Here is a 27,604-nt window from a genome sequence, read left to right on the forward strand (position 1 = left end):
TAGTTTGGACATTGGCAATAATCTGCTCCAAGACACCACCAATCTTTGCAAGGTTGCATTGTCCCCCTGCACTGTGATCCCTCAATATATTTGCAGCAAAGGGCATATCTGGTGCTAATCTATATTTTAACTCTGCATATTGTCACAATTCATTTGTATGGCTGTGCTGCAAGGGTGATATAATCAATAAGCTCTTTTGATGCCTTCTGTGCCCCATGTTGGGATTATATCCCCTTCCGAGTCAATATTTTCATTAACACCACTGCATTTTTTTGAAGTTTGTTGTAACCGGTGAGGCGGGGCTGCAGTTCTGCAGTGTTGTTCTGAGTGTCCCCAGTGGGCTGATGCAACGAACTCCTGCTACAATCAATAAAGACGTATAACGGTACAAATCAGAAGACCAAAGGCAGCCTGGACACGATGAACACACATTCAAACTGTTTTGTTCTCTGTGTTCCCTTTGTGGTCCTGGGTCAGGAGAACAAGTGGTCAGCGAGCACCCAGGCTCGCTGTAAAGAGTTACAAGGGACATGGTGAATAGTGGTGGACAATTAAACAACTAACGGGAGGAGAAGGTTCCGTCAATATCCCCATCCTCAATGATGGCAGAGTCCAGCAGGTGAGTGCAAAAGACAAGGCTGAAGCGTTTGCAACTATCTTCAGCCAGAAGTGCTGAGTGGATGATCCATCTCGGCCTCCTCCCGATATCCCCGCCATCAGACGCCAGTCTTGAGCCAATTCGATTCACTCCACGTGATATCAAGCGGCTGAGTGCACTGGATACAGCAAAGGCTATGGGCCCTGACAACATCCTGTAGTGCTGAAGCCGTGCTCCAGAACTAGCCATGCTTCTAGCCAAGCTGTTCCAGTACAGCGACAACACTGGCATCTACCCGACAATGTGGAAAATTGCCCAGGTATGTCCTGTCCACAAAAAACAGGACAAATCCAATCCGGCCAATTACCATCCCATCAGTCTACTCTCAATCATCAGCAAAGCGATGGAAGGTGTCGTCGACAGTGCTATCAAGGGGCACTTACTCACCAATAACCTGCTCACCGATGCTCAGTTTGGGTTCTGCCAGGACCACTCGGCTCCAGACCTCATTACAGCCTTGGTCCAAACATGGACAAAACAGCTGAATTCCAGAGGTGAGGTGAGAGTGACTGCCCTTGACATCAAGGCAGCATTTGACCGAGTGTGGCACCAAGGAGCCCTAATAAAATTGAAGTCAATAAGAATCAGGGGGAAAACTCTCCAGTGGCTGGAGTCACACCTAGCACAAAGGAAGATGGTAGTGGTTGTTGGAGGCCAATCATCTCAGCCCAGGACATTGCTGCAGGAGTTCCTCAGGGCAGTGTCCTAGGCCCAACCATCTTCAGCTGCTTCATCAATGACATTCCCTCCATCATAAGGTCAGAAATGGGGATGTTTGCTGATGATTGCACAGTGTTCAGTTCCATTCACAACCCCTCAGATAATGAAGCAGTCCGTGCCCACATGCAGCAAGACCTGGACAACATGCAGCAAGACCTGGACAACATCCAGGCTTGGGCTGATAAGTGACAAGTAACATTCGCGCCAGATAAGTGCCAGGCAATACCATCTCCGACAAGAGAGTCTAACCACCTCCCCTTGACATTCAACGGCATTACCATCGCCGAATCCCCCACCATCAACATCCTGGGGGTCACCACTGACCAGAAACTTAACTGGACCAGCCACATAATACTGGCTACAAGAGCAGGTCAGAAGCTGGGTATTCTGCAGCCAGTGACTCACCTACTGTCTCCCCAATGCCTTTCCACCATCTACAAGGCACAAGTCAGGAGTGTGATGGAATACTCTCCACTTGCCTGGATGAGTGCAGCTCCAACACCACAAGAAGCTCGACACCATCCAGGACAAAGCAGCCCGCTTGATTGGCACCCCAACAACCACCCTAAACATTCACTCCCTTCACCACCGGCGCACCGTGGCTGCAGTGTGTACCATCTACAGGACGCACTGCAGCAACTCGCCAAGGCTTCTTTGACAGCACCTACCAAACCCGTGACCTCTACCACCTAGAAGGACAAGAGTAACAAGCACATGGGAACACCACCACCTGCACGTTCCCCTCCAAGTCCAACACCATCCCAACTTGGAACTATATCGCCGTTCCTTCATCGTCACTGGGTCAAAATCCTGGAACTCCCTACCTAACAGCAATGTGGGAGAACCTTCACCACATGGATTGCAGCGGTTCAAGAAGGCGGCTCACCACCACCTTCTCAAGGGCAATTAGGGATGGGCAATAAATGCTGGCCTTGTCAGTGACGCCCACATCCCATGAACGAATAAAAAAAATTAGATAATTAAGGAGACAACACCCCTTTTATTTGCTAGCACAGACCACACACACCCTTTCCTACTTACATAAGGAGCTTTCTTTCCAAACAAAGTTTCATGCATTTCATTATTTTTTAAAAAAGTTATCCTTATAAACAAAATAATTTGAGATGGCCATGGTTTAATGGTCGTCAAAGTTACAGAGTAGACACCCTCTTATAGAACCATGTGCCTATAAGGAACCCACAATTCCCTCTCCTACAGGTTTTGCAAATGGGATATCTTCCCTCATATAAATACACCATGTCCCAGATTTTAAAAATTCAGCACATTCATCTCAGTAGAAAGACCTTTACATTGGCAAGTTGCATATCAATTGTAATACAGAAATGGACATTTGAGACTAGGACATACTGTGTGTCAATTCAGGAACTGGTGTGCCTTTATCTAGCATTTCAGTTAAGTATTGTGCCTGTACACAAATGTCATGTGTCTCTGGTTCACCAGCCTGGGCGTACTACCCATTTTATCAGCACAACTGGTTTTGTGTTTCACTCACACAGTTGTAAACTCCTGCACCTTTCCTTTTAGAGCATGTGAGGTGAGCTGGTGGCTGCCTCCTCCCCCCAGCGTTAATCTGTTGTCTGAAACTCCTTAACCCTGGGCACCTCGGCGCACACCCATTATAAGTTGAGATGAGAGGCACTGGAAGCCATTTCACAAACACCATTCCAAGCTAATTCAACTCGGAGCATTGGAATTAAAATTTCAGACATCAGGTTTTAATTTTCATTTAAAATTAAATTTTGTGTTTAAAGCACGAACAATGTACTATTACAAGTTTCATTAAATAAAAATTTCAATCTGGAAGTTACGGTCATCCGTCTTTAGACCTTTACAATCAAAAACAGGCTCCGGTGGACAGGAAGAGTCAACATTTTACTATATTTTTCATTGATAAAGTTTCCAAAGCGAGCGTTAAACAGAAAGTTAGGAACCTGCTAAGCTTAAAAAATTTTCAGTAGCTGCTCTTCAATCACTCCATGAGTTTGCCAACTTGCATAGTTTATACATTTGAAGAAGGAAAAAAAGTTTTTGTGGTATAAATATGTAACTTGGCAGTCTTGAGAGATTAAAAGTGTGTGCAGTTAACGAAAGAAGCAAGGAGTAACACAGGGGCACACAATGTGCTGATGAAAACATATTGTCATTGGCGGCTGTGCCTTTAGCTGCCTAGGCCCCAAGCTCTGGAATTCCCTCTCTAAACCTCTCTCTCCTCTTTTAAGGCGCTCTTTAAAACTTACCTCTTTGACCAAACTTTTGGTCACCTGTCCTAATATCTCCTTATGTGGCTCGGTGTCAAACTTTGTTTCATAATGCTCCTGTAAAGATGTCTTACTATGTTAAAGGCGATATATAAATGCAAGTTGTGTGACTTCCAAATGTATCTTGAACAAACTCAGTGGTTAAAATTCACAGCTGCAGCTTTGGCTCCCAAAATATTAGATGAAATGGTAAACTGCAAAATGCCACCTTCCTCAGGCCTTCTGATTTTTGTTTGCGTGTGCGTGCAAAGTCGGGTCAACAAATGTTGGGTGAAATTAGCTGACAGCAAACCTTGGGATCAAAAATAAAACAAAATGCTTGTAATCGGAAAAGTTCAAGTGGGAAATCACAGCTCGTCAGGAATAGCACAAGCCCTGGTCAATGTGACAGCAGGCACTGAACGGCAGCGATGTTTTGCAAAGGAAAGGGACAAAGTAGGTAATCCTACTTGTTTCTGATGAGGGAGAGGGGGCAGATGTACAAATTTAGCTTGAGGATCTCTCTGGGTTTGAGTTTTAGTGGGTTTAATCCTAAAATTTGGAATTCTTCTTTCCAGTTTCATTATTGGCTTAAACACTAAAAACAGAAAGCCATATTATATGTAATAAAAAACGTTCACTAGGATCTATGCGCAACCAAAAGAGTTGGGGTCTGGTCAACCATGGGAGGACAAACAGAATAAGTTCCACAAATGGGTCATGATCTGGGTTTTAAAAAGATATTTTTGAGCTGCTAAACACAAAGTAGGCAGCCAACTAGCTACCAAAATGGGGGAAAGAAACTACTTTCCACCCTAAGAAAACTGTAGAAATGCACAGATAAAAGCAAATCATCACACACAACAGTTCTATTAACGACTGGCAAAGAAAAGCCGCTTAAAAGCTGCCAGCGTTGATTTCCCCCAAAGCCGAAAATAAATAAAAGCCAGGGCCTCGGCATTTTGGGAACCAATGATGGCCAAACTTAGCTTACGGTGGGACTCAAATGAACACAGGACGTTAAAAGTAACAACTACATTTGATGTACACAAGTATCTAAACTGTATAACATGCAATACTGGCCTGAATGTTAATCCTCTCCAACTTAAGAACGCTTCAATATTGGCCAATGCACAAATGCCTAGAGCTCACTCACTGTTACAGCTGCATTTTCTGCCTAATCCAGCTCATGAATTTCATCATCATCCTAGTTGTTATAAACTCTTTGAAATGTTTTGTTTGCTTGAACGTGCATTGGCACAATTTTGGTAGCCACCGGTGACCATGTTTGAGTTTGGCTACTGCACTGGATCGAACGTCATAAATGTTTAAAAAAAAACGCAAGTTAATTTGACGAGCCAGGTTTCCGAGTTAGTGGCCAAACTGGCTACCTGGTCAAAACCTAATCCACAAATCAAACTATGGTACAGAGCTGAATTAAACTTATTTTATATATTCTAATGAATCATGGAAAACAAACTGTTGGGAAAGAACTGCCCATAAATACAGAGAGTTAGGCGTAAAACACTCTGAATTGCATAAAATAGCTTGTGAAAGCAGCATGCTTTGAACAATTTTGCACCCATCACTTCCTCAGTGCCGAGATATCCCAATATCACAAAAGCCCATTAATACCAATAGCTATGTTGTGAACTAAAATTCTGTTTTATCTATGTCTCCGTTGTTCAGAATCCGTTGAATTAATGACTGCAATCAGAGACACTGCACAACTCTGCACCACGTGAAATCACAAAAGTCCCCAGAAAGATCCGTTCGCATCAATCACACAGCAATCCTTGCGCCAATGCAAGGCAGCAACCTGGGGTGCAAAATATCTGCATCAGATTTAGCAGCCCCTTAAAAAGGCCAGTTTCAATCCCCTCCCGCCCCAACACAAAAAAAAATGGGGTTCCCAATAAAATATATCAGAACAAAATTGTTGTGCCAATTAAAATCCAGTCCTTGTTGACTGTTATCTCCAGTGTCTTTTGGCTGTAAATAGATATTTGGAAATTACCCAAACCACAGTGTTTCAGTCAATGTTAAAAGTGGTGTTTTGCCAAGACTAAAGAGGCAGCTTTTATACATACAAAAATAAAGTATTGTGTGTTTGTGTGTGCCCTTAGTGAAATGCCACTATTTCAGCTTCTTGCCCAGTCTTTCGAACACGCTGACAGTTCCTGTGGCGTCCATCTGAGCAAGGCGACCTTCAGTGCTGCTGGTCACTTTGGTACTAACTGCGGCCCGTGCAGTGTTCTTGATGGTCACGGTGAACTCGGGGCTTCCTCGACTTTTGGTGCTGGTGACCTTGTTGTCCTGCGTGTCCGCCTCAGCCGTGATGGGCTTCCCTAATCTCTGCCTGACGCTGACCTTCGCTTTAGCCGCTGGCTGCAGTCTGAGCGCGGGGGCCGCTACTGGGGCCTGAACGCCAGGGCTGGGGACGGTCCTGCCGCTGGCTTTGGGGAGGGCCAACCGCCTTATTGTGGTAACCGTGGGCTTGGCTTTAAAAGCCGAGAGTTTCATCTTGGTTGTGAGTGCAGGCTTGACGCTCTCCTTCACGTTTGCAGTTGGGGTTCTCTTCAAGACCCCAGCATACTGAAGCACAGAACCAGCATCATCGTCATCACTGCTCTCCTTCTTCTGGTTGACGACTTCACCCAGACGACTGAAGACTCCTGTCGGCTAAGAGAGACGCAGCATTTCAGCAAAGGTACAGATTTCCGACATCAGTGGCTGAATTTATTCCGCGTCCATTTCCACTGTCCCGTCAGTACCCCAGTGCATTTTCTAATTATGAGGAGAGACTGGAGAAACTGGGGCTCTTTTCATTAGAACAAAGATGGCTAAAAGGAGATCTGATAAGAGGAGTCCAAAATGATGAACGGTTCTGATAAAGCAAATTTCAACTATATAAATTTATCATCAGCAAGGGATGTAGGGAAGAGGTTAGGAGAATTTTTATGCAGAGGGTCGTTGGGACATGGCGTACACTACCAGAAATAGTGGTAGGAGCAGAATTCATAAAAGCTTTTAAAAGGGAAATCACACTATCTTACAGCATAGGAGGCGGCCATTCAGCCCATCGTGCCAGTGCCAGCTCCACATTAGTTACTTACCTCAATCCCATTTCACTGTTTTTTTCCTTTAATATTTTTCATAGAAACAAATCTTTCAAAGCAAAATGTCATTGTCTCATATCGCAAATATAAACAGTGACATGTCGTCTTCTTTATTATCAACAAGGCTTTGCAATAATTTTTTAAAAATTAGTATTGGGAATTCCAAATCAGATCAGGACAGCTGCAAACAGGAGGCTGGGCAGGGTCTTCCTCACAGTGAAAGAGTGAAAACTGGGTGGGTAACGTCACCCACCTGACCAGTCCTGAGCTCCCCCTGGGCAAAATTCATCCCTTAACCAACACGGTCAGAACAAAAGAAGCTTTGCGATCGGCTGAGGATGTGAAAAGAGGATAGGAGAACCTTCACCACATGGACTGCAGCGGTTCAAGAAGGCGGCTCATCACCACCATCTCAAGGGCAATTAGGGATGGGCAATAAATGCCGGCCTCGCCAGCGATGCCCACATCTCATGAACGAATAAAAAAAATGTGCTCTATAAATGCAAGCTCTTTGGGGGCAATTTTAACCTAACCCGCCCATCAGAAAGTTGCCGGATTCAGGTTCAAAGCTGGTTTTAAACCCCCCCACCACCAATTTTACTCTCCATTGTAATATTGGGCATTCCACCCGATCCCGTGGCTTTTCCGCCCAGCAAGTGAGGCTAAAATTGCACCCTTTCAATTAGAACAGCATTTACACTAGCCCTGATGGGGTACATGATATAGAGAGCAATTTTTTTTGGAGGTCAGGGCAGTTCTTTTATTTCCTACACATAAATCTGTCCTAAATATTTAAAAAAATATTTCTTCTCGATGTGGGTGACACTGGCAAGTCTGCATTTATTGCTCATCCCTAGTTGCCCAGAGAAGGAGGTTGTCAATCTGGCAGCAATTGTTTTTGCAATTAAGTGCCTCGCTAGGCATCAAAAATCAACTATGTAGTGTGGGGCTGGATGGAGTGGGCAGGTTCCCTTCCCTGTAGGACATTAATGAACCAGTTGGGTCATTTAATTTCCTGGTGCCAGCTGAATTCAATTTCGCAATTAGCCATGGTGGGATTTGAACTCACAACATCTAGGTTTCTAGCCCAGTGCTATATCCACTACAGCACTGTACACAACAGGTTACCTGACTCGCTCACTGAAAAAAATGTTAAGCAATCCGTTTAAAAACAAATGCTGCATTTCATTCAGGCCTCACCTTGTTCCCAGTAGTGGTGTCTGCTTTTGCTTCTGCACCAAGCCTATCAAAAACAGACATTCTTGGCAAACCTAGAGTTGGGACAAAAAAAGAGCAAACATTTACAGTACTGGCACCAATTCGGTCATCTCAAATACACAAGAGAGAGCTTAACAATACCTGAAAGTTTAGGATTTTGTTAGTGTCTCGAGTACTTTGAAGCTTTCTAGTGTCTAAAATATGGAACTGTGAGCTGCAAATTTCCGAGTACTAGAATCAGCATTATTACTGTGACGTGGAACAAAAAAAACTGTCAGCCCTGTTTGTTAGTGCTAAGGTATTTACAGACTTAATCTGCACTACAACATGAGGAGTACTTGCTGTGTTAGCATGCAGAAGTCACCCAACAGTATGCACTGTGTGATCACTTTACCTTTCGTGGCTTGCTGTTCCAGGATTTTCTTAGTTTTTGCAGTTGTCCCTTTTGGCATATTGATTATGTATTTACCTTCCATTTCTGCAGTCACTCGGCGTCGCTTTGCAAGAGCGTCGGGACCGGGATCAGCTGGTCTAGAAAGAACTGGACAACAAAATGCTAATGGTCAGTATAAGGTATAATGAAAGAAACAGCGCAGAGGACCAAAACAAAGAAATCCATCTCACTTTAACTTTCACGTCTCCCAGCCCCTCAAATTCTACTAGAGTTTCTTTTAATTCAAATTATCTGGTAATTCAATTTTTTAGCACTAAATGTCCTGTTATTTATGTTGCTTAATTCAAATTATTGAATAATTCGCACCTTCAGTGCAAAGACAACTCGGAATTATCGGTAGACTGTAGATGATCACTCGTACTGCAATGGTGATTACTGTGAACGACCATCATCGTTTTTTCACATCACAATAATCCTTATTCGAATCAGCTGTCCTCACCAGCCACATGCACAAGTCACATCTGTAAAAGTGGCCATTCCATTCGCCCTGAGCTCAGTATAGAGACCAAAAGTATTCAGCTGACAGGATTCTTTGGCATAAAGTTAGAAGACACTATTTAGAAATTGGGCATTTTAATCCAACAGTTCACTAAATTGCGTCCACGTCAGCAAAATATTACTGTTGTAATTGGTCATATAGACTGCTACATTTTGCTGGCCTCGCTTTAAGTCCAGCCAAAAATGCACCCTGAAAACACAGCACTCACTTTGTGCCACTGACGTCATAGATTAGAGATCAAAGTACAAACTGACACTTGTACCTGAACGAGTTTTGGGAAGGGGGAGGAGAGGACGTGTGGATTGTTATCATATTCATCTCTTGCAATGAGTATCTTCTTCCTGGAGTCCCCTAAAGATAAATTCACTATCCAGGCAGACCAGGAGGCCCCAGGATCAATGCTCTGAGTCAGCTGATTGGAACAGGGATGGTGCCTAGGATACTACAATTATCCTCAGAACCACAGGTTTGGTAGCTGGGGGTGGGGGGGAGAAAAAGAGGAGCCAGGGTTCCCAATCCTGATTGCTATCCAGTGATACTTGCTGGAAAATGGATGCATGTGGACACCAGGGGGAAGACAGGGTCGGGCTTAGCTGCAATTGCTCCTCTCTCATTCAAATAATCTGCTGACAATCATTGTTTAAGGCTCAAACATGGAGAATTTGTCTGAGGTACTAGAGAGCTGTCAGAACCCGTGGAACAATACTCCAGCACGGTACCAAATCCCCCTCTCTGTGTCTCTACCAATCATTGCCTTCAGGAAGCAATGGGAGACAACTGTGCAGGGGAGTCCACTGGAGTGACACTGTCATCTGTCGCAATGACCCATTTTTGCCTCAACTCGTTAGATGTGATAACGTGTGTGCAGCCAGGAAAGGAGTAAAAACAAAACGTGGGAGTGGGTAAAAGAGATGTAAACAAAACAAACGCTAAGCATGCATCGCACAGGGCGTACAACCTCAAGCTTCATGCTTTAAGGTAATAGGAAAATGGTGACCAATTTTCAAGAGGTCTCATTCCCCTTTCATACCTGCTTTCTTTGTGGCAAGTTTGTTGGCCACAGTGACGGATATCTTGGAAGTGCTTGTTTCTGGCCTCCGGACAGGAGTAGAAGGAGGGGACTCCCTGTTCAAACTGTTAGCAATCATTCTAGAGGCAGCTGAATGGGGAAAAAAATAGAGAGGACACATGCGTGTAGCACAGACCCACACACAGATTAACTTAGAAACAGGAGCAGCAACATCCTTTTGTGCAGAAACAAAGCCCGTTTCTACAGTGTTATACAAACAATGCAGATTGCTTTATTTACACTAAACTCAATACATAAAAAACTGAACACTGTGCCTTAAAACCACTGAAATAATGTGGTTAATAATAAACAGCCCTTTTTTTGTTGATACACAGCCATTTCATGAGGATGCTTCCTGCAGCCGCTGTGGCAACTCCCGAAGACTCACCATCTTCCATTCACCACCATTTTCCCAGGCTCCAATTGTTCTGTATCTGGTTTGTAAAGATTAATGGGAAGGAACCTGTAGGGAGAGCACTTTTTGTTTGAAGTACTTCCCACTGAGAATACAAAGTAATGGACTCACTACTATTTTGTTTGATGTCTGTTTAGAAATGCCCATATTGCTGCCTGCATGGAGATGCTTGAGGCATTACCCCCTCTTTATGTCCTCACCCAACAGGGGGCACATGCCTGCATAGCCCATAGTGGCTCCATACTAAGCAGCAGCTACATTAGTGTCCCAAACCCAACAGGGGACAGAGCTGTGGTGCCACCTGCAACAGTTCCATAGTGAACAGCAGCAGCTGTCACTTCAAGTGGCCTGAAAGCTGCTGTAACCCAGTAAACCATGTTACTGGCTGGGGACGCACATTTCACAGCCGTTGCGTGGCTTTGCAGTGTCGCACCGCATTGAAGCCTAAGCTCCTCACTGATGACATCGCTGGAGTGACCAAGCAGCAAGGGAGATAGTCTCGAGTGTCAGGAGTAGAAGGTGGGGAACTTTTAATAATGCTGGCATTTCTACAGGCAATAAAATTAACATTTCTACAGAAATACCAAAGAAAATAATAATGGAGATATTATTTAGCTACACAGAATGAGGGAGTACTATGAGCAAAGCGGGCTCCCCTAAGATTTCTTTCTAATTTAATTTTTTTAAGTTAACCATATATGTAACTCATCAGAACTATAACAACTTGCAGTTATATAGCGCCTTTAATGTAGCAAAACGTCCCAAGGCGCTTCACAGAGCGTGAGCGAACAAAATTTGATACCGAGCCATATAAGGAAATACTAGGACAGGTGACCAAAAGCTTGGTCAAAGAAGTAGGTTTTAAGCAGCAACTTAAAGGAGAGAGAGGCGGAAAGGCTGAGGGGTTTAGGGAGGGAATTCCAGATCTTAGGGTCTAGGCAGCTGAAGGCACGGCCGCCAACGGTGGAGCGATTGAAATTAAGGATGCGCAAGAAACCAGAATTGGAGGAGTGCAGAGATCTCGGAGGGTTGTAGGGCTGGAGCAGGTTACAGAGATAGTGAGGGGCGAGGCCATGGAGGGTTTTGAATACAAGGATGAGAATTTTAAAATCGAGGCGTTGCCGAACCAGGAGCCAATATAGGTCACCGAGCATAGGGGTGATGGGTGAACAGGTCTTGGTGCGAGTTAGGATACAGGCAGCAGAGTTTTAGATGAGCTCAAGTTTATGGAGGGTGGAGGACGGGAGGCCGGCCAGGACAGCATTGGAATAGTCAAGTCTAGAGGTAACAAAGGCACGGTTTCAGCAGATGAGCTGAGGCAGGGGCGGAGACAGGTGATGTTACAGGGATGGAAGTAGGAGGTCTTGGTGATGGAGCGATATCAAAACATTTCTGATTTTGAGCACTGATATCCAACAAAGCAATTAAATCATCACTGGTTCTAGCACTCCGAGACTTTGAAGTTATGTCGTGCAAAGACTGGCATATCAACAGCTACTATGTTCAAGTTGTTTTATCTTCTTTAAACAGAAACATCAATCTGCTGCTTTAAGCTAGATTATTAGAGATGTATTTCAGATGAGAAGTTAAACTGTGGTCCTGTCTGTCCTGGTGGGTGTGAAAGAGCCCATGGCACTATTCAAAGAAGAGCTGGGGAGTTCTCCAAGTGTCCTGGCTAACATTTATCCATCAACCAATACCACCAAAAACATTTTAATTGGTCATTTATCTCTTTACTGTTTGTGGGACCTTGCTATGCAAAAGGCTGCTGCACTTGCCTACGTAACAACAGTGAATGCACTTTGAAAGTAATTCATTGGCTGTGAAGCACTTTGGAATGCAACAATATGTAACTTTTTCTTTTAACCCACTTCAGGGAGGACCTCTCGCACTACTTGAGCTCAACAATGGAGCATAACTCCAGCGCGCTCTCAAAAATCTTCTAAATTTACCGGGTGTGAGTGGAACTCTGTGTCGCATGCTGAAATGCATAGAGCTCTCTCCTGATGCCCAGAGTGTCCAAGTGTTGCACTCTGCAGCTACAGATCGCAGACAGGTATTTCAGTCTAACTGCAGCACGAGATACAATGCATCGATATCATCTCAGTTTAAGGCTAACGAGCTCATTTTGTTTTATGCAGCTAAATAGTGAAACATATACAAACAGGATGCAAAAAATTGCTGCTCTAAGAGCACAACAAAACTAAATTAGTTTGAAAAGTATCCCCCATTTACAAAAGCACTGCAAACTCTGCCTACTTACGTGAGTTAGCTGTTCTTTTTAATTCGAAATGCACGTTGCCATGACTGGGGCTTATAGACTCTGTGGCCACCTTAGCAAGTTCCTAGAAGTACAACATCCAGTTTAAGAAACTGTGTAACACAGTACATGGTGAAATGTTTTACCTTCATGCTCAGCTTATTCGGCTACCAAAAAGGGACTGCAGTTTAGAGAGATAATCGCAGGCAAAGATAAGCAAGAGCTGTATTAGTGCTGTCACTAGGGCTTCAGTAAAGATTCAGGAAGCGGAAGGGGAGGTAAACATATTAAAATATTATTGGGCTCAAAATGCCTATTAGACTATAGTTTTAATAGCAAATTTGAAAAGAAAAAAGTAATTAGTGCAATTTGTACAATATATAAAACACCCAGGGTTGCCCGTTTCAGTATTCTGTGATACTGAGAGCTGAGGAACATGCTTGAGTTCCCTAAAGGTTAATGCTGAAAGTGCAGCACTGGTTTTCTGTTAGTGTTGCATGGCAAACCATTCTGTAAAAACATTCATTAAAAAAATTGCTCTCAAAGTCCGAGCATTTTTGGGGGGGGGGGGGGGGGATCAGCCACCCACGTCAATAACCGGCTGACCAAAAAACAAAGCGAGCTGAGTCTTATCTAACCAGTGCTTCTTGATCTATTTTGTTCTCTTCCCCCACAAGTCTCTTCAACCTTGATGGTGTCCTGCACTTTGGACCGTGGCTCTTCACCAAAGCTTCCTCAAGTAAAATAAGACATTTGGGACTGCTGCCATCACGGTCAAAAAATTCACAGCACAAACACAATGCTGTAACTATTTTATTAGTATGTAGTATATGTTCATTGGGAGGCTGTGTGGTACATGCTGGCAGTGTATAACTCCAAATAGCAAGTGGTGCAGCCACTCCCTCTTGCATACCCTCTGCATACAGTGTCGGGTTTCTCGTGCAACGTAGTTAAGTTTGAAATGCATTTATAATTGCCGTGCAAACCACTTAGGGTGATCAATCTCAGGAGTTCCACTTCATCGCACAAGAGAGGCATGAATAAGGAATCCAATTCAGCCCTAACTAGCTGGTCCATCCAGAAATAACCTACAGTCCCATCACAGCATCCAAATGTTTCTTAAATTATTGCAGGGTTTTTGACTCCACTACAGCGGCCAGACGTCCTAAATTTCCCACTATGATTAAGTAACCCTTTACAACCCCAAATTTTTTTTTAACTGTTAATGGCCCAACCCTGTACGTTTTCTGGAGATTTTTTTTTCAAGTTTTTCCCTTTAAGATCACAGAATCATACGACCAAGAATAAAATTAGTACTAATATTGACAATAACATGGAGAGAGAACAACAGCACAGTGTCAAGGCTTATCAAAAATACATGCACTTGGATGAGAGACTTCAGTTATGTGGAGAGACTAGAGAAGTTGGGATTGTTCTCCTTGGAGCAGAGAAGATTAAGGGAAGATTTAATAGTGGTGGTCAAACTTATGTTCTACGATTCTATAAATTTGCAGGGCCACGGTCAAAGAGCAGAGGAGTGGGACCAATTGGATAGATCTTTCAAAGAGCCGGCACAGGTACAATGGGCCGAATGGCCGCCTTCTGTGTTGTATCATCCTTTGATTTTTGATAAGAGTAAATAAGGAGAAACTGTTTCCACTGGCGGGAGGGTCTGTAACCAGAGGACACAGAATTAAAATAAATGGCAAAAGAACCAGAGGGGAGATGAGGAGAAATTTTTTACACAGCAAATTGTTCTGATCTGGAATGCACTGCCTGAAAGGGTGGTGGAAGCAGATTGAAAAGTAACTTTCAAAAAGTAACTGGATATATACTTGAAATGGAAAAATCTGCAGGGCTATGGGGAAAGAGCAGGATTAATTGGATAGCTCTTTCAAAGAGCCAGCACAGGCACGATGGGCCGAATCGCCTCCTGCTGCGCTGCGTCATTCTATAGAAGAATAAACTCCCTGGATGAAGGCTGACCGATCGTATATAGTAAGCAGGGGGTGAAGAGCACAGAGTAATGAGAGTTCGGCTTAACGAGGGTCTGTGCCAGTATGCTGTACTGGAAAGTGAGTGGAATTCTGTGTATTTATGCTACAGGATTTTTTAAAAGTACAATTAAATGAAGTGTCTATTTAAAGAGCATGTTCAGATGAACTAGGTTTATGGAATATATGTGGTTCATGATTCACCATAAAATGAGCTATTTTTGCTTGGGGTCTATTTTAGTCTCTGCCCATCAGTTCTAAGTATCGGTCCCAATGGTCACCTTAACGCATGTGCATTAGGGGCAGAAATTAAAATGTGCACAACAGCCCTAATAAACCTGCAGGATTTGACCCCTCTCTCCCCCATAAAATACAGTGGCCCAGATCTTAGATAAGCTGAGTTATATCCTGCAGAAATGTGGTAAATTTCGCAGCTTTTAAGAACATATTTTTAATCCTGCATTATTTTCCGATGCTGATAACTGCTGTTACATCTTCTTCATCTAATTAATTTATTCGTTAAATACTTTAAGCTGTTTTTTTCTATTTACGCCCATGGCCTGAATGAGGAACAAACTGGATACTGTACAGATCTTACACACAAACCTAACCAAACAACCCACAAGCAACTAAATATTCTATCCACCAGGTTCCAGTTGCCTGTCCTCGAATAGAGAGGAAACCTGGCTGGTACAAATTGTCCTGTTTACATTAGAGACACAATCCCATATAAAAAATGGTCTTATGCATTGATTCTACTATCCAGTGGTCACACTAAGAGGATTCTACTATATTCATTTCCTTACTGAACCGCATCCATCCTCTCAATTCAGAGACTGATACAGCAGCAGTGAGACCTCATCAACTGAGTAATTTGGAAAATATACTTCAGTGCAAAGCTATGTATAGATTAATGCCACACCAAAGGGAGTTTGCTCAAAACATTATTTTTTATCGTCCAATACTTGTGCAAGGTGAATGGCAAATACTAGAGCTGAGAGAAAGGAGGATCTGAAATGCTAAACGTTCAGTACTGAACTATTGACAGATGCATAAAAATGTTATGTAGCTTCATTATTTCATGTGTATATTTAATATCCACTTTTACCCTAAGGTTTTATATCATTTGTGAGTATAATCGGGGTAATGCAGTCAAAGAGATTTAACGCGGGAGGGCACATAACATTAGATGGAATACACCTCAAGCTATTGGCTAATGAGGGAAGCGAAGGGGATACGCAGGGAGATAACAATCACAGGTTATCATAGTCAGATTAAACTGTTTTACTTCATTGATAACACAAATACTGAAACAAGAGACATAGGTACACTGTTTGGTTAAGAAAGTGGTTTGGCCAGCCCTCACCTGCTTGTACACCACTTTGGCATGTTTGAGAATGGCAATAATATCACCAACAACTGTGATGCTCAGTTCGTTCATAATATCTTTAGTGAGGTCCATTAGCATATTCTTCTGTATCCTGTGCAAACAAAAAAGTTTAGGATGAAACGTGCTGTTTATTACTGGTGCTTCTGTCACGAGATGGGTGATGCAGTGGGTTAGACTTAGGCTTTACATCTCTGGGATGATGCTTCAAATCCAGCCAGACTTTGGGATGAAAGCCTTGTTTGTCTGCTGGCTGTAAAGGTCCTACATGAAGTGAGTCTGGGCATTCTCAACTCAGTTCCTAGTGGATATTGGGCCAATATACAAAAATGCCCTCAAACCAGCACTAATTGTTAATCTTAATCAGAAAGATCGTAAAATGGTTGTTACAATATTGGGATTTTTATGACCATCTTCTCACTAACAACTGATTCCAAAAGTGGAGCTTTATCCCTATAAACTGGAAACCATACCTCTTTCTTTTCTCTGCCCTGTAAACTTGCATCCTGATGGCTAAGCATTACCCTTCTTGCAGTATTCTGCTAACTGGATTGAGCATAGCTTTGCACAATGCTGGCAAATTTTTCTCAAAAGGATGGATAATATCACACAGCACAAAAGTGACTGGTGACTTTATTTAATATCAAACTGCAATAAAAACACAAGTATATTATCAATAGAACACAAACCCCATAAAGATATCCATAATGGATTAATTACCCGTAGCAAGAATAGCTTCTGATTTAATTTTGTCTGTCAATTCAATGAGCAAAATTCTTGTAAATGTGTGGTGAATTCAGCCTGCTTTTGGCTACCAGCTTGAGGCAGGCAGTTTTCAAAACAGCTCTCTTTTTATCTTCAAGCTACTGCTATTCAAGCCCTTGGAACTCCGATACATGGGCTCTCGGACAAATCAAAACTATTTTTCATACAACTTTCCAATTAACACGAGATTGCCAAAATTATTCCTGATCAAATCAAACAATTGCATAAATCCAATAAAGATAGATTGTAAGTCTGCCTGAGGCAAAATTTGCTTGGTTTTATAACTTTGTTTGTTAATTAATTGGTTCAATGTCTTCATCATTGAACAAAACAGTTCCTTATACCACAGGAAGCCCCCACTAATTAAATCAATGAAGCCATCTGTTACTAAACTCACAGATACAATTTGAATGATTCAAGAGAACGAGGAGAGAATAGGAAAAATGTCTTTATTCAGAGGGTTGCTGCAGCAAAGAATGTTTTTGCCACAGGGAAGAGCTGAGGCAAAGATTATTGCATCTTTCAAGGGAAAATTGGATAAATATTTGAAGCAGAGGTAGATACAGGGCTATGAAGAGAGAGCAGGTCAGTGAGATGAGTTTTGAATTGCTCAAGCAAAGATCCCGCACAGACACGATGGGCCAAATGACTTCCTTCTGCGCTGGAAACTTTTATGATTCAATGGAGATGTAGCCACAATACCTGGAGTGGGAAATGAAAAGTGTCACACTGGTGCAGTAGGGAGCATACTTCTGAATTTGGATTGAGGCACACTGTTGTGCGAGGATCAAGGGAGCTTTACTTTGCATCTGATCTGTGCTATACCCAATTTGGGGGTGCTTGATGGTGGCAGTAGCTGCCCGAGATGGGGGAGTTTTCCATTCACCAGCACTAGCCTCTCTTGCTGAACACAATATTTTTTTTAAAAAGTTAAATAAAAATGGTGACAACACAAGATAAATAATAGGTATGCGAATAAAGAGACAAAAAGCAGTATGTTTTAGAGCAATTCTTGTGTTAAATCTGCTGCAGAGAATATCTTTATGCAGGCTTTTGTCTTTTAAGCATAGGCAGCAACTTACTGAAACGGCAGCTGTCATAAGGGTGTGACTTATACACCAGATTTTAAGGTCCTTTTTTAAATGAAGGAGTTATATGCTTTAGAACAGTGTTGCTGTTGTGGGCAAGTTAATACGGAGATTCTGCCCTCAACAATCTACCAAATTTACATTACCTAGTATAAAATTTGCCACTCCGCAGTGTCTCAGATACATCTCAAAGTGACTTGCATACAATGAATTACTTTGACTACAGTTATTATTACGTAAAGTGGCAGCCATTTTGCACACAGCAAGATCCTACAAACAACAATGAGATGAATAGCAAATTAATCTACTTTGGTGATGTTGGGTGAGGGAAGGAACCTAAGTGAAGTCTCTGCTCCTCCGTGCGATCTTTAACATCCACCTGAATCATCAGAACAGACAAAAGGGGCCTCAGTTGGACATCTCATCCAAAGAATCGCATCTTCAACAATGCAGCACATCCTCAGTACTGCACTGCAATGTCATCCTATTTTATGAGCTCAAGTCCTCCAATGGGGTTTGAACCCAGAGAGGCACATCTACCTTGTGTGTCTGTGCGCAGTGAGGGACCAACAGTGGCTGCTCCTGCCCATTAGATTCCAAATTTTCAAGTGATGCTCGATACTGGGGCAGATGAGACAGACTATCACAGCCATCAACTGGTTTAAGGGGGGAGGATGACTTGTGCTGGCAGTTCACTGGCACCTCATCCAAGTGATGATTCTTCACTTGTGTGCCGAGACAGTTAGTTTAGCGGTGACTATTCAGGGCCACACAACTGAGCTTGACCCTATTCTCACTTCACGTCCACACAAATGCACTTTATAGCATTTTAAAATTAAATTTATCAAGTTGCACCCCATTTGTTTAAAGGAAGGGACATTGATGTGGAATTAAATATATTACATTTTTAAAACAAGCTGATACATCTTAGAGTAGAGGGAAATGCTTAAAACTCTTAGATCGGTGTATTTGTGATTTACTTACACTATCATGATGTTGACAAATGATCTTTAGATGGAATACTGCAGGCTAGTGTTGCATACCAGATGTTTGCATTATTTTACAAACCCAAATGAGCACAGAAGTCAGTCACATTTGCTGCTTTTAGACAATTAACTCCCTGGTGACATGTGACAATGACTGATAACTACATGTTTACAAATTCTCTTGTAACAGTGTTAGGATTTGTATGGAGATTTTAACACTTTCACTGCTGAATCCATTAAAATGTCAAAAACTCTTATTGTTTCACCTATTGTCCTTACGTATGTACACACACACACACACACACACACACATTTTGCAGCAGCGACAGCTATTAATTGAATAGCTATTAGACAATCGTAGCAGCCCAACTACTTCCCTGGCTCAGAGCGGCTTGTTCAATATAGACAGGGAATGGAACCTAGGGCTTTCTTGTCTCTATAACTTAGTAATTAACTTAGCAGCACATTAAGCTTTAAGCCATAAATTTTCAAACTGACTGGGTCCCTGGATCATAGGGGTCCACGAGGGGATCAAGAGGGATCCCATGACGTCAGCAGCCTTCTTTCTGTCATACTTCTGTATGTGATAACTTACAGGCACATTATATCTATTGAGGAATGTTCCACCACTCCCATTTTTCCCTGAACACAGGAATATCAGGCATTGTATGATAAACTTACAAAGTTGGATTTGAAGAGACAAAGGAGTTTCACAGCCACACTCAAAGCACCTGTTCTTTTTTTTTCACATCTAGTCAAGTGAATGCACTTGATACTGAGTTCTATAAAAAGGCATCAATTCAACAAGCTGTATGCAGATTATTCCAATACTTGGAAGAAGTAATGAGCTATGGGCGTCTGCTTCTCTCAGAAGGGAATACAAGTGATGTTGCAGGATAGTCCAGTGACGTCTTGTGTCGCAGAGAGGCAGGATGCAGGTTCATTGCCATAATTCCCTACACCGGTTCCCACCCTGATTCATCACCAAAATAAAAGATTATCTGTTCACGTCAGTCTCTGGATTAAATTAATAAAGTAACAGTCTAGGCTCAAATATGGAAATGTTTTCCTTTAGGGTTCTTTAGTAGGAAATCACTGGCAGATGCTAACAGCGGGGATACTATCAGATCATTTACCAGCAGTAATGCATTATTTAAGTGCAAGCTAAATTTAGCTTTTCAAAAGAGGCATTTATGGGAACTATTGCTTGTGAGCTGAAAGCAATTATCTCTGTTACGCCCGAATGTTTTAGCCATACTGTGTCTGTACATTACTACATATTTAGCATTGGAAATTTGTAGGATCGCTATTTTCCAGATGTACAATATTTGTATTTTGAAAACCAAAGGACAATAGAGGCTGGTACACCAATGCACATTTTTACCTGGGCTCCTGACAACCACACTCATATCTTGTTTAAATTACAGGTTGACCTCTGAAAGCACAGACCAACACTGTACAAGGTACTTTTGCTTCCTGCCTCTGCAGCAAAATATAAATGCCATCTGCTGGCAGTGCTAGGCACGGGAGCTGCCATTTTGTTCTGGCCGCAGGGCAGGCTGACCCCTAACACAGCAATGAGGTTTATCACATTGCTGTGGATCTATGCTATGCTTGCGCAGTTGCCACCGGCTCTCTGAACCCCATCCACAGTGGATATGAAACACCAGCAGCCCCAACGTACTGCGACGGATGTAAATGGGGCAAGTGGATGCAAGCAGCTTCCCAAAGGGAGGGGGAAAGTTGGCAGGTAAGTCACCATGGCCTCTCGTATATATCCCAGCAGATGCTTACACGTGAATAGCAGGGGGAGGAGCTGGCAGAACACAAAGGAAAAAAAAAATCAAATAACACCAAGTTTAAATAGTTCAAGTTTATAGTGCAGCAGGGAAATTTTCCAGGATAGCCGCAAGCCCTTTTCAGTTAATTTCTCAAATGTTAAGAAACCTACAGGTTTTATAATAGCCCTACCTGTTGTCCACAAAGCTAACAGCATAGTTGACAGCTGGTCCTGGTGGTATCCCAGCATCTTTGAAAAACTGGATCCACTCCGATGTAGCTGCGGAACAGAAAAAAGGTTTTAATCTGAGGAGTGTGTCAGCGCACAACACTTCTCTTAACAAAGCAGGGCAGCTATGCCAGACACCATTTTGACTGGCAATGCCAGATTGAACTGCTGCTTCATGATGCGTGGGGAGAAAGAACTAAATTCAAACAGTATACTTACCAAGTGTTTAGAGGAAAACAGCAAAAGGACACTCCAATCTCTAGGTGCTGGCACCAAATCATTTGTAACATTTAAAAAAGAGAGTTTCAAATGCCCATTTTCCACAGCAGGTGGATTGATCATTGGATCTTTGTCAATAAGTAATGGCACATTGCTTGCAGTGAAACCAGAAGCGCCCAACATAGGAAAGTTTTATTTAGATTTAGCATGAACGAATTTTAACCCAAGATAATATCTATGTGGCTCGGTTTCAAATCTTGTTTGATAATCGCTCCTGTGAAGCGCCTTGGGACATTTTACTATGTTAAAGGCGCTATACAAATGCAAGTAGTTGTTGTTGCAACCAGTGATTTAAAAAAAGTCTGAGGTTCCCTCAATGGTTCAGTTGGTAAAGACAGCGAGTAACTGAGCCGTACAAACTAAGAAGCTCCCAGATTCAAAGATGATTCTAAACAAGGAGGGACAGTAGGATCTGATATAGCAGCTGATGATTTTACAGTGGAACATGACAACATTTACAAGTGGGCTGAACTGTGGTTTATGAAATTCAATATAGGTAAGCACAAGGTCTTACACATTGGAAGAAAAATATGCGGCATGTAGTTAATGAATAGTGAACTAACCAGGGCAGGGGCTGAAAAGTGATCTCGGAGTGATGGTGGAATCAACACCGACCATGTCCAGTCATTAGAATGACAATTAATAAACCAAATCAGTATTTAAATCTGAAGTTGTCAATCCGAAGCTGTATCGCGTTGGTCAGGGCTGAGTACTGCATTCAGTTCTACTCACCGAGGCAACAGAGAAACTTGTAAGCCTGGAATAGATGCAGAGATGGATGATGAAGCATCCCTATGGTCAGTGCACTGAGTTATAAGGAAAGGTTAGGCAAAAAAGTCAGACTCTTCAGCCTTAAAAGGCAGCGTATGACAGTGGACTTTGTTCCGACACTTTGTAAGGGGTAGAAGCTCTGCCCACCCCTACAAGGCAAATATCACTGCAGATGCAGAGCCAGCGCTGGGAGTTCCCTTCAGCATGAGTCCTGCTCCAATTGATCAGTCAGGACTCGGCATATCTCTGGAACTCCAAATGCAAGTGATTGAGGTGTACCAGCCTACGGGTGGGAGAAAGTGGGCCCCGCCAGTGGATTCTAGCCCAGGTTGGTGGCCTGGACCCCCAAAGAAAACAAGCATTTTTCATTTAAACATTTGCTGATCGGCCCCCATATTGAGTGAGGGGGCTGAGGAGGGTATGGCTGGCGGTAATCTGGGAAATCCCCCCTCACCCCGTGCAATTTAAGTGCACTCCTACCGACTCCGGTGCAGTTAGCGTTGGAGGGCCCTGTGGGAACTGCAGCTCAATCAATAATGCACCGTACATGCGTCGGGATGTGTTTCACAATTGTACGACACACAGCAATTGTCAACAAAAACAGCAGGAAAATAGTGACAATAGTGAACCAAAAGCAGATCTGTTTTGGCAGGGGGATCCTACTTATGCTGCCAAAATGCAGCAGGACCACACCTGGCAATATAGCCATTTTTAATATCTGAGCTAACTCTTCATTTTCCATGTGTTTTTGAAAAGCTGGGTTTTCAATTTCAGCTATGGTTGGAATTCTCCTGTGACATAATCTACAGCTCTATCTCGGACATTTTGTAGCTGAAGGTCAAAGGGACAACTGGGACCCAAAGACAAGTGTTGGGACAAAAATAGCACCACACGCATGAGTGTGAGAGTAGACTGCAAAATAAAACAGCTTGCATTCTCGGGATAGATTCCTTTTCAACATCATTAGCATATCATTGCAAATCAGTAGATTTATATAGAATTTACGCCACAGAAACAGGCCATTCAGGAAATCAGGAAAGACTGAACAAGCTGGGGCTCTTTTCTCTAGAAAAGAAAAGACTGAGAGGTGTCCTGATAGAGGTCTTTAAAATCATGAAAGGGTTTGACAGGGTAGACGTAGAGAAGTTTCCACTTGTGGGAGAACCAAAACTGATGGCCATAAATATCAAATAGTCACTAATAAATCCAATAGGGAATTCAGGAGAAGCTTCTTTACTCAGGGAGTGGTTAGAATGTGGAACTCGCTACCACAAGGAGTAGTTGTGGCGAATTAAATAAATACATTAAAGGGGAAACTAGATAAGTATGAGGGAGAAAGGAATAGATGGTTAAAAGTAGAATGAATTCCTTCCATTATTTTCCCTTTATATACCAGGTAAGTGGAACTGTTTTATTGGTTTAACACTTGTTAAGCTTTTGCTGTGCACACATGCTAGGTAAGTATGACAACTGGTATTAGGAGGCTAACAGTCTCCAAAGCAACCAATGGCTGCTGTCAATCAGTAGACATATTCACTTTGAAACTAACACGAGGAACTAAGAGGAATTTCTTTTTAAACCTTTTTACAACTGCTGCTTATAACCGGCTGCAGTCAGGCATGAAATTTATACTGAACTCGTTGGTGACTCCTAATAAAGGGGCATTCTGCATTTATTACATCACAGAACATTTGTGTATAGAATTTTAAGATTGTCAAAGATTACCAGTGTAACTGAAAATATATTGATTATATTTTACAGATTACAGTTCACGGAGCAGGTGCTGTATTTCCTGCAGAGTGAATTTTTTTTTGGAGGATGGGAGAGGAAAGTTTATCAGTGTTTAATTTTGGCTTAAAGGTTATTTAAAACCTATTTGTTCACATGCAACTGCAATAACAATGCATCCCAAACCCCTTTTTCTATGGAATGCCAACCAACATGCAAAGATTTACAGTGGATGTCTTTATTTTTCTTCCTACAGAAAAGATTTTTAAAAGGTTACTTAATATGTTGGAATGCAAAGCCTTGTATATTCCTGCAAGTAAAAGAAAATGGGAAAGCAATTAGGATGCTAATGAGTTAGCTTTGATGTTGTTTCCTCATAAATTTGCAAATAATTAGCATTTTGTTAGCTTGTCTCAGTAACCAATAACCACCACATATTAATTGTGTTGGAAGGAGTTTGATCTCTTTCTGGATGTGAACAGCCAGAATATACAGCAGACACAAGCCGTCTGGCTTTTGGAAACAGGACGCTGCACAAGCAGTCAGCAAAAGGCTGCAAGAAGGGTGGGGTACTGGAGGGAGGAGTTAGAAAATCCATCAAGCAAGATGACCCACTAAGCATATTTGTTATTTTTATATTATACAAAGACAAGCTGTACTGATGGAAAATAAGTGAATCCAATCATAACTTTTGTTCTATACGTCCAGTCGATAGAAATAAAGCAGCTTACTGAATCACGTCAAGTCGGGTCTCACCAAGCATTTGCTAGATCTGCCTTTGGGAGATTAAATAAATTCATGTGCGGAAGGCACAAATCTCCCGTCCAGATCACAAGGGGTTGCTATTGTTACATTCCCGGTTTGCACTATCGTATTAAGTATGTATAGAGCAACGGAAGTAGTTCAAACCGCTTAAGGGAACAACTGATGCCACTAAACCCAAGAAGGTATCTATGGATGACCGAAATTCGTAATAGCAACGGCTCTCAGTGGTATAGGATGTGCTTTGCAATTAAGAGGCCCCCCCCTCATCTAAGAGGCTCAATCCCTCGCATCTCCAAGTACTTTTGATTTGGTTTTCTTAATTAGATGAAATGGAGTCCAGAGCCTTCTGTATCCAAAGCCATTTTGTGATTTAACAAAGAAAATCTTCAATGGCAACCACGCCCCATTAAAGGTCAATTTTCTATTTAGATTATTTTTCTTCCACTGTTTTCAATTTACAAACATCTATAGAGTATAAGTCTTAAAAAAAAATGTCAGCTCCATTCCTGAAGCGTCTGACCTCCATGCAAAAGATGTGAAACATTAGCAAAAATCTGCAACATTGCATCAGAAGACAAAATGTTATACACCATTAACTGAAAGTGGTTAATTTCTTTCATGTTCTATTTATACATTTCAGTAGGAAGAACGAGGGGAAATATAAAGAAGAGGGCACAATTCTAAAAGGGGTACAGGAACAGAGAGATCTGGGGGTATATGTGCACAAACTGTTGAAGGTGGCAGGGCAGGTTGAGAAAGCGGATAAAAAAGCATACAGGATCCTGGGCTTTATAAATAGAGGCATAGAATACAAATGTATGGAAGTCATGATGAACCTTTATAAAACACTGGTTCAGCCACAACTGGAGGACTGTGTCCAGTTCTGGGCACCGCACTTTAGGATAAATGACCAGTTAATCTGTTTTAGTGATGTTAGTTGAAATCAGTGGAAGTGTGGTCTTCTGTGGCCTCTGACAGGGACTGGCTTAACAATTGGGAGAAGTAGAGAGAGAGAGAATGCCACCAAATCTAAATATTTAGGAAAAATGTGAAGGCCTTAAGAGAGGATGCAGAAGAGATTTATTAGAATGATTCCAGGGATGAGGGACTTCAGTTACGTGGATAGACTGGAGAAGCTGGGGTGGTTCTCCTCGGAACAGAGACAGTTGCGAGGAGATTTGATAGAGGTACTCAAAATTATGAAGGGTCGAGGCAGAGAGAAACTGTTCCCATTGGCGGAAAGGTCAAGAATCAGAAGACATTAATTTAAGATGATTGGCAAAAGAACCAAAGGTGACATAAGGAAAAACTTCTTTACACAGTGAGTGGTTAGGATCTGGAATAGGCGATCTTATTGAAACATATAAGATTGTGAAGGGGCTTGATCGGGTGGATGCAGTAAGGATGTTCCCAAGGATGGGTGAAACTAGAACTAGGGGGCATAATCTTAGAATAAGGGGCTGCTCTTTCAAAACTGAGATGAGGAGAAACTTCTTCACTCAGAGGGTAGTAGGTCTGTGGAATTTGCTGCCCCAGGAAGCTACATCATTAAATAAATTTAAAACAAAAATAGACAGTTTCCTAGAAGTAAAGGGAATTAGGGGTTACGGGGAGCAGGCAGGAAATTGGACATGAATTTAGATTTGAGGTTAGGATCAGATCAGCCATGATCTTATTGAATGGCGGAGCAGGCTCGAGGGGCTGATTGGCCTACTCCTGCTCCTATTTCTTATGTTCTTATGGAATGCACTGCCCAAGGGGGTGGTGGAGGCAGATTCAATCATGGCCTTCAAAAGGAAACTGGATATGTTCTTGAAAGGAAAAAATTTGCAGGGCTACGATATAGGGCGGGGGAGTGGGGCTCTTGCATAGAGCCAGTGTGGACTCGATGGGCTGAATGGCCTCCTTTTGTGCTCTAACCTTTCTATGATTCTATGATATACCAAAAGAAAAATGTCTCTCAATGTTTCATGTTCAATGAGCTACATTGAAGTGCAGTGCTGCAGCTGTTTCACATACAGCAAGATGCCACAAACAGCAATAAGGCAAATGACCAGTTAATCTATTTTTGGTAGGGTTGGTTGTGGGAGGCGATGTTGGCCGGGACAGCGGAACTCTTTGCTCTTTTTTGAATATTGCAACAGTATCTTTCACATCCATCTGAAGAGGCAGGCGGTTCGACATCTCATCCAAAAGACAGCCTCTCCAACAGTGCAACAACAACTTGCATTTATATAGCACCTTCAACGTAGTAAAACGTCCCAAGCCAACAATGCAGTGCTCCCATGCTACTCCTTCCTGCATTGAAGTAGCAGCCTGGATTACGTGATCAAATCCTGGGGCGGGGCTTGAACCCGCGACCTTCTGACTCAGATGAGCCAAGCACCTCCGACAGTACGGCGGTACCCCACTACTGCACTGGGAGTGTCAGTCGGAGGCATTAACAACCGATTTAAGAATGGAATACAGTAAATATCTAGATTTGGTGGAGTTCTCTCTCTACCTCTCCCAATTGTTAGGCCAGTCCCGGTCAGAGGCCACACTCCCACTGATTTCAACTAACATCACTAAAACAGATTAACCAGTCATTTATCCTATTGCTGTTTGTGGGATCTTGCTGTGCGCAAATTGGCTACCGCGTTTCCTGCATTAAGACAGTGACTACACTTCAAAAGTAACTCATTGGCTGTAAAGCGCTTTGGGACGTCCTGATGTCGTGAAAGGCGCTACAGAAATGCAAGTTCTTTCTTCCCTCGTTAAGCCGGCACCAGGTGCTCGGGGCCGTACTTTTAGGGGTTGAGATTCCGGCTCAATGAGTTTTTAATCCAATCCCATCCCTTTGTTCGGTGGGTTTACAGTCTGCTCGTGTAACCCCGGCCTGACTGAGGAACCAGCCGGGACTCGGGCCCATTCTTCCCCGCTCGGTGCCGAGGCCTGAGGCCTGAGCGCCGCACCCTCCCACCAACCAACCAACCCGCCCCGCCCGCAAAAAACATCCCGGCCTTGGGTTTCCATCTAGTTTCGCTCCCGGGCCCACGTCTGTGTGCCGAGTTTCACTGGCGGTCCCGGCACTTTTGGCCGCTTCTCGCCAACTTACCGAGAGTCACCGACACCATCTTGGGACCGCCGGCTCCGCGGAGCGCACTGACGTCATCTCCAGAGC

At 42.8% G+C, this 27,604-nt stretch overlaps 1 protein-coding gene across 4 annotated transcripts; it reads right to left on the bottom strand.

The window, feature by feature from the left end:
* Positions 1-2,493: 2,493 nt before the first annotated feature.
* On the bottom strand, positions 2,494-27,580 carry c41h19orf47 (chromosome 41 C19orf47 homolog). 4 transcript variants are annotated; one of them, XM_067974940.1, is made up of 8 exons: positions 27,539-27,580; positions 20,862-20,949; positions 16,031-16,145; positions 12,674-12,755; positions 9,957-10,085; positions 8,443-8,514; positions 7,956-8,026; positions 2,494-6,318 (listed from the first exon to the last, which is right to left on the bottom strand). In XM_067974940.1, exons 1-8 carry the CDS (start codon positions 27,555-27,557, stop codon positions 5,773-5,775), a joined length of 1,122 nt encoding a protein of 373 aa, XP_067831041.1. In that variant the 5' UTR covers positions 27,558-27,580; the 3' UTR covers positions 2,494-5,772. The 4 variants fall into 4 exon arrangements, with proteins under 4 accessions (XP_067831041.1, XP_067831040.1, XP_067831044.1 ...); XM_067974939.1 differs by having other exon boundaries at positions 8,368-8,514; XM_067974943.1 differs by lacking the exon at positions 9,957-10,085.
* Positions 27,581-27,604: the final 24 nt, after the last annotated feature.

The sequence above is a fragment of the Heptranchias perlo genome, chromosome 41 (genome assembly GCF_035084215.1).
Source record: "Heptranchias perlo isolate sHepPer1 chromosome 41, sHepPer1.hap1, whole genome shotgun sequence".
In the NCBI taxonomy this organism is placed as follows: Eukaryota; Metazoa; Chordata; class Chondrichthyes; order Hexanchiformes; family Hexanchidae; genus Heptranchias; species Heptranchias perlo.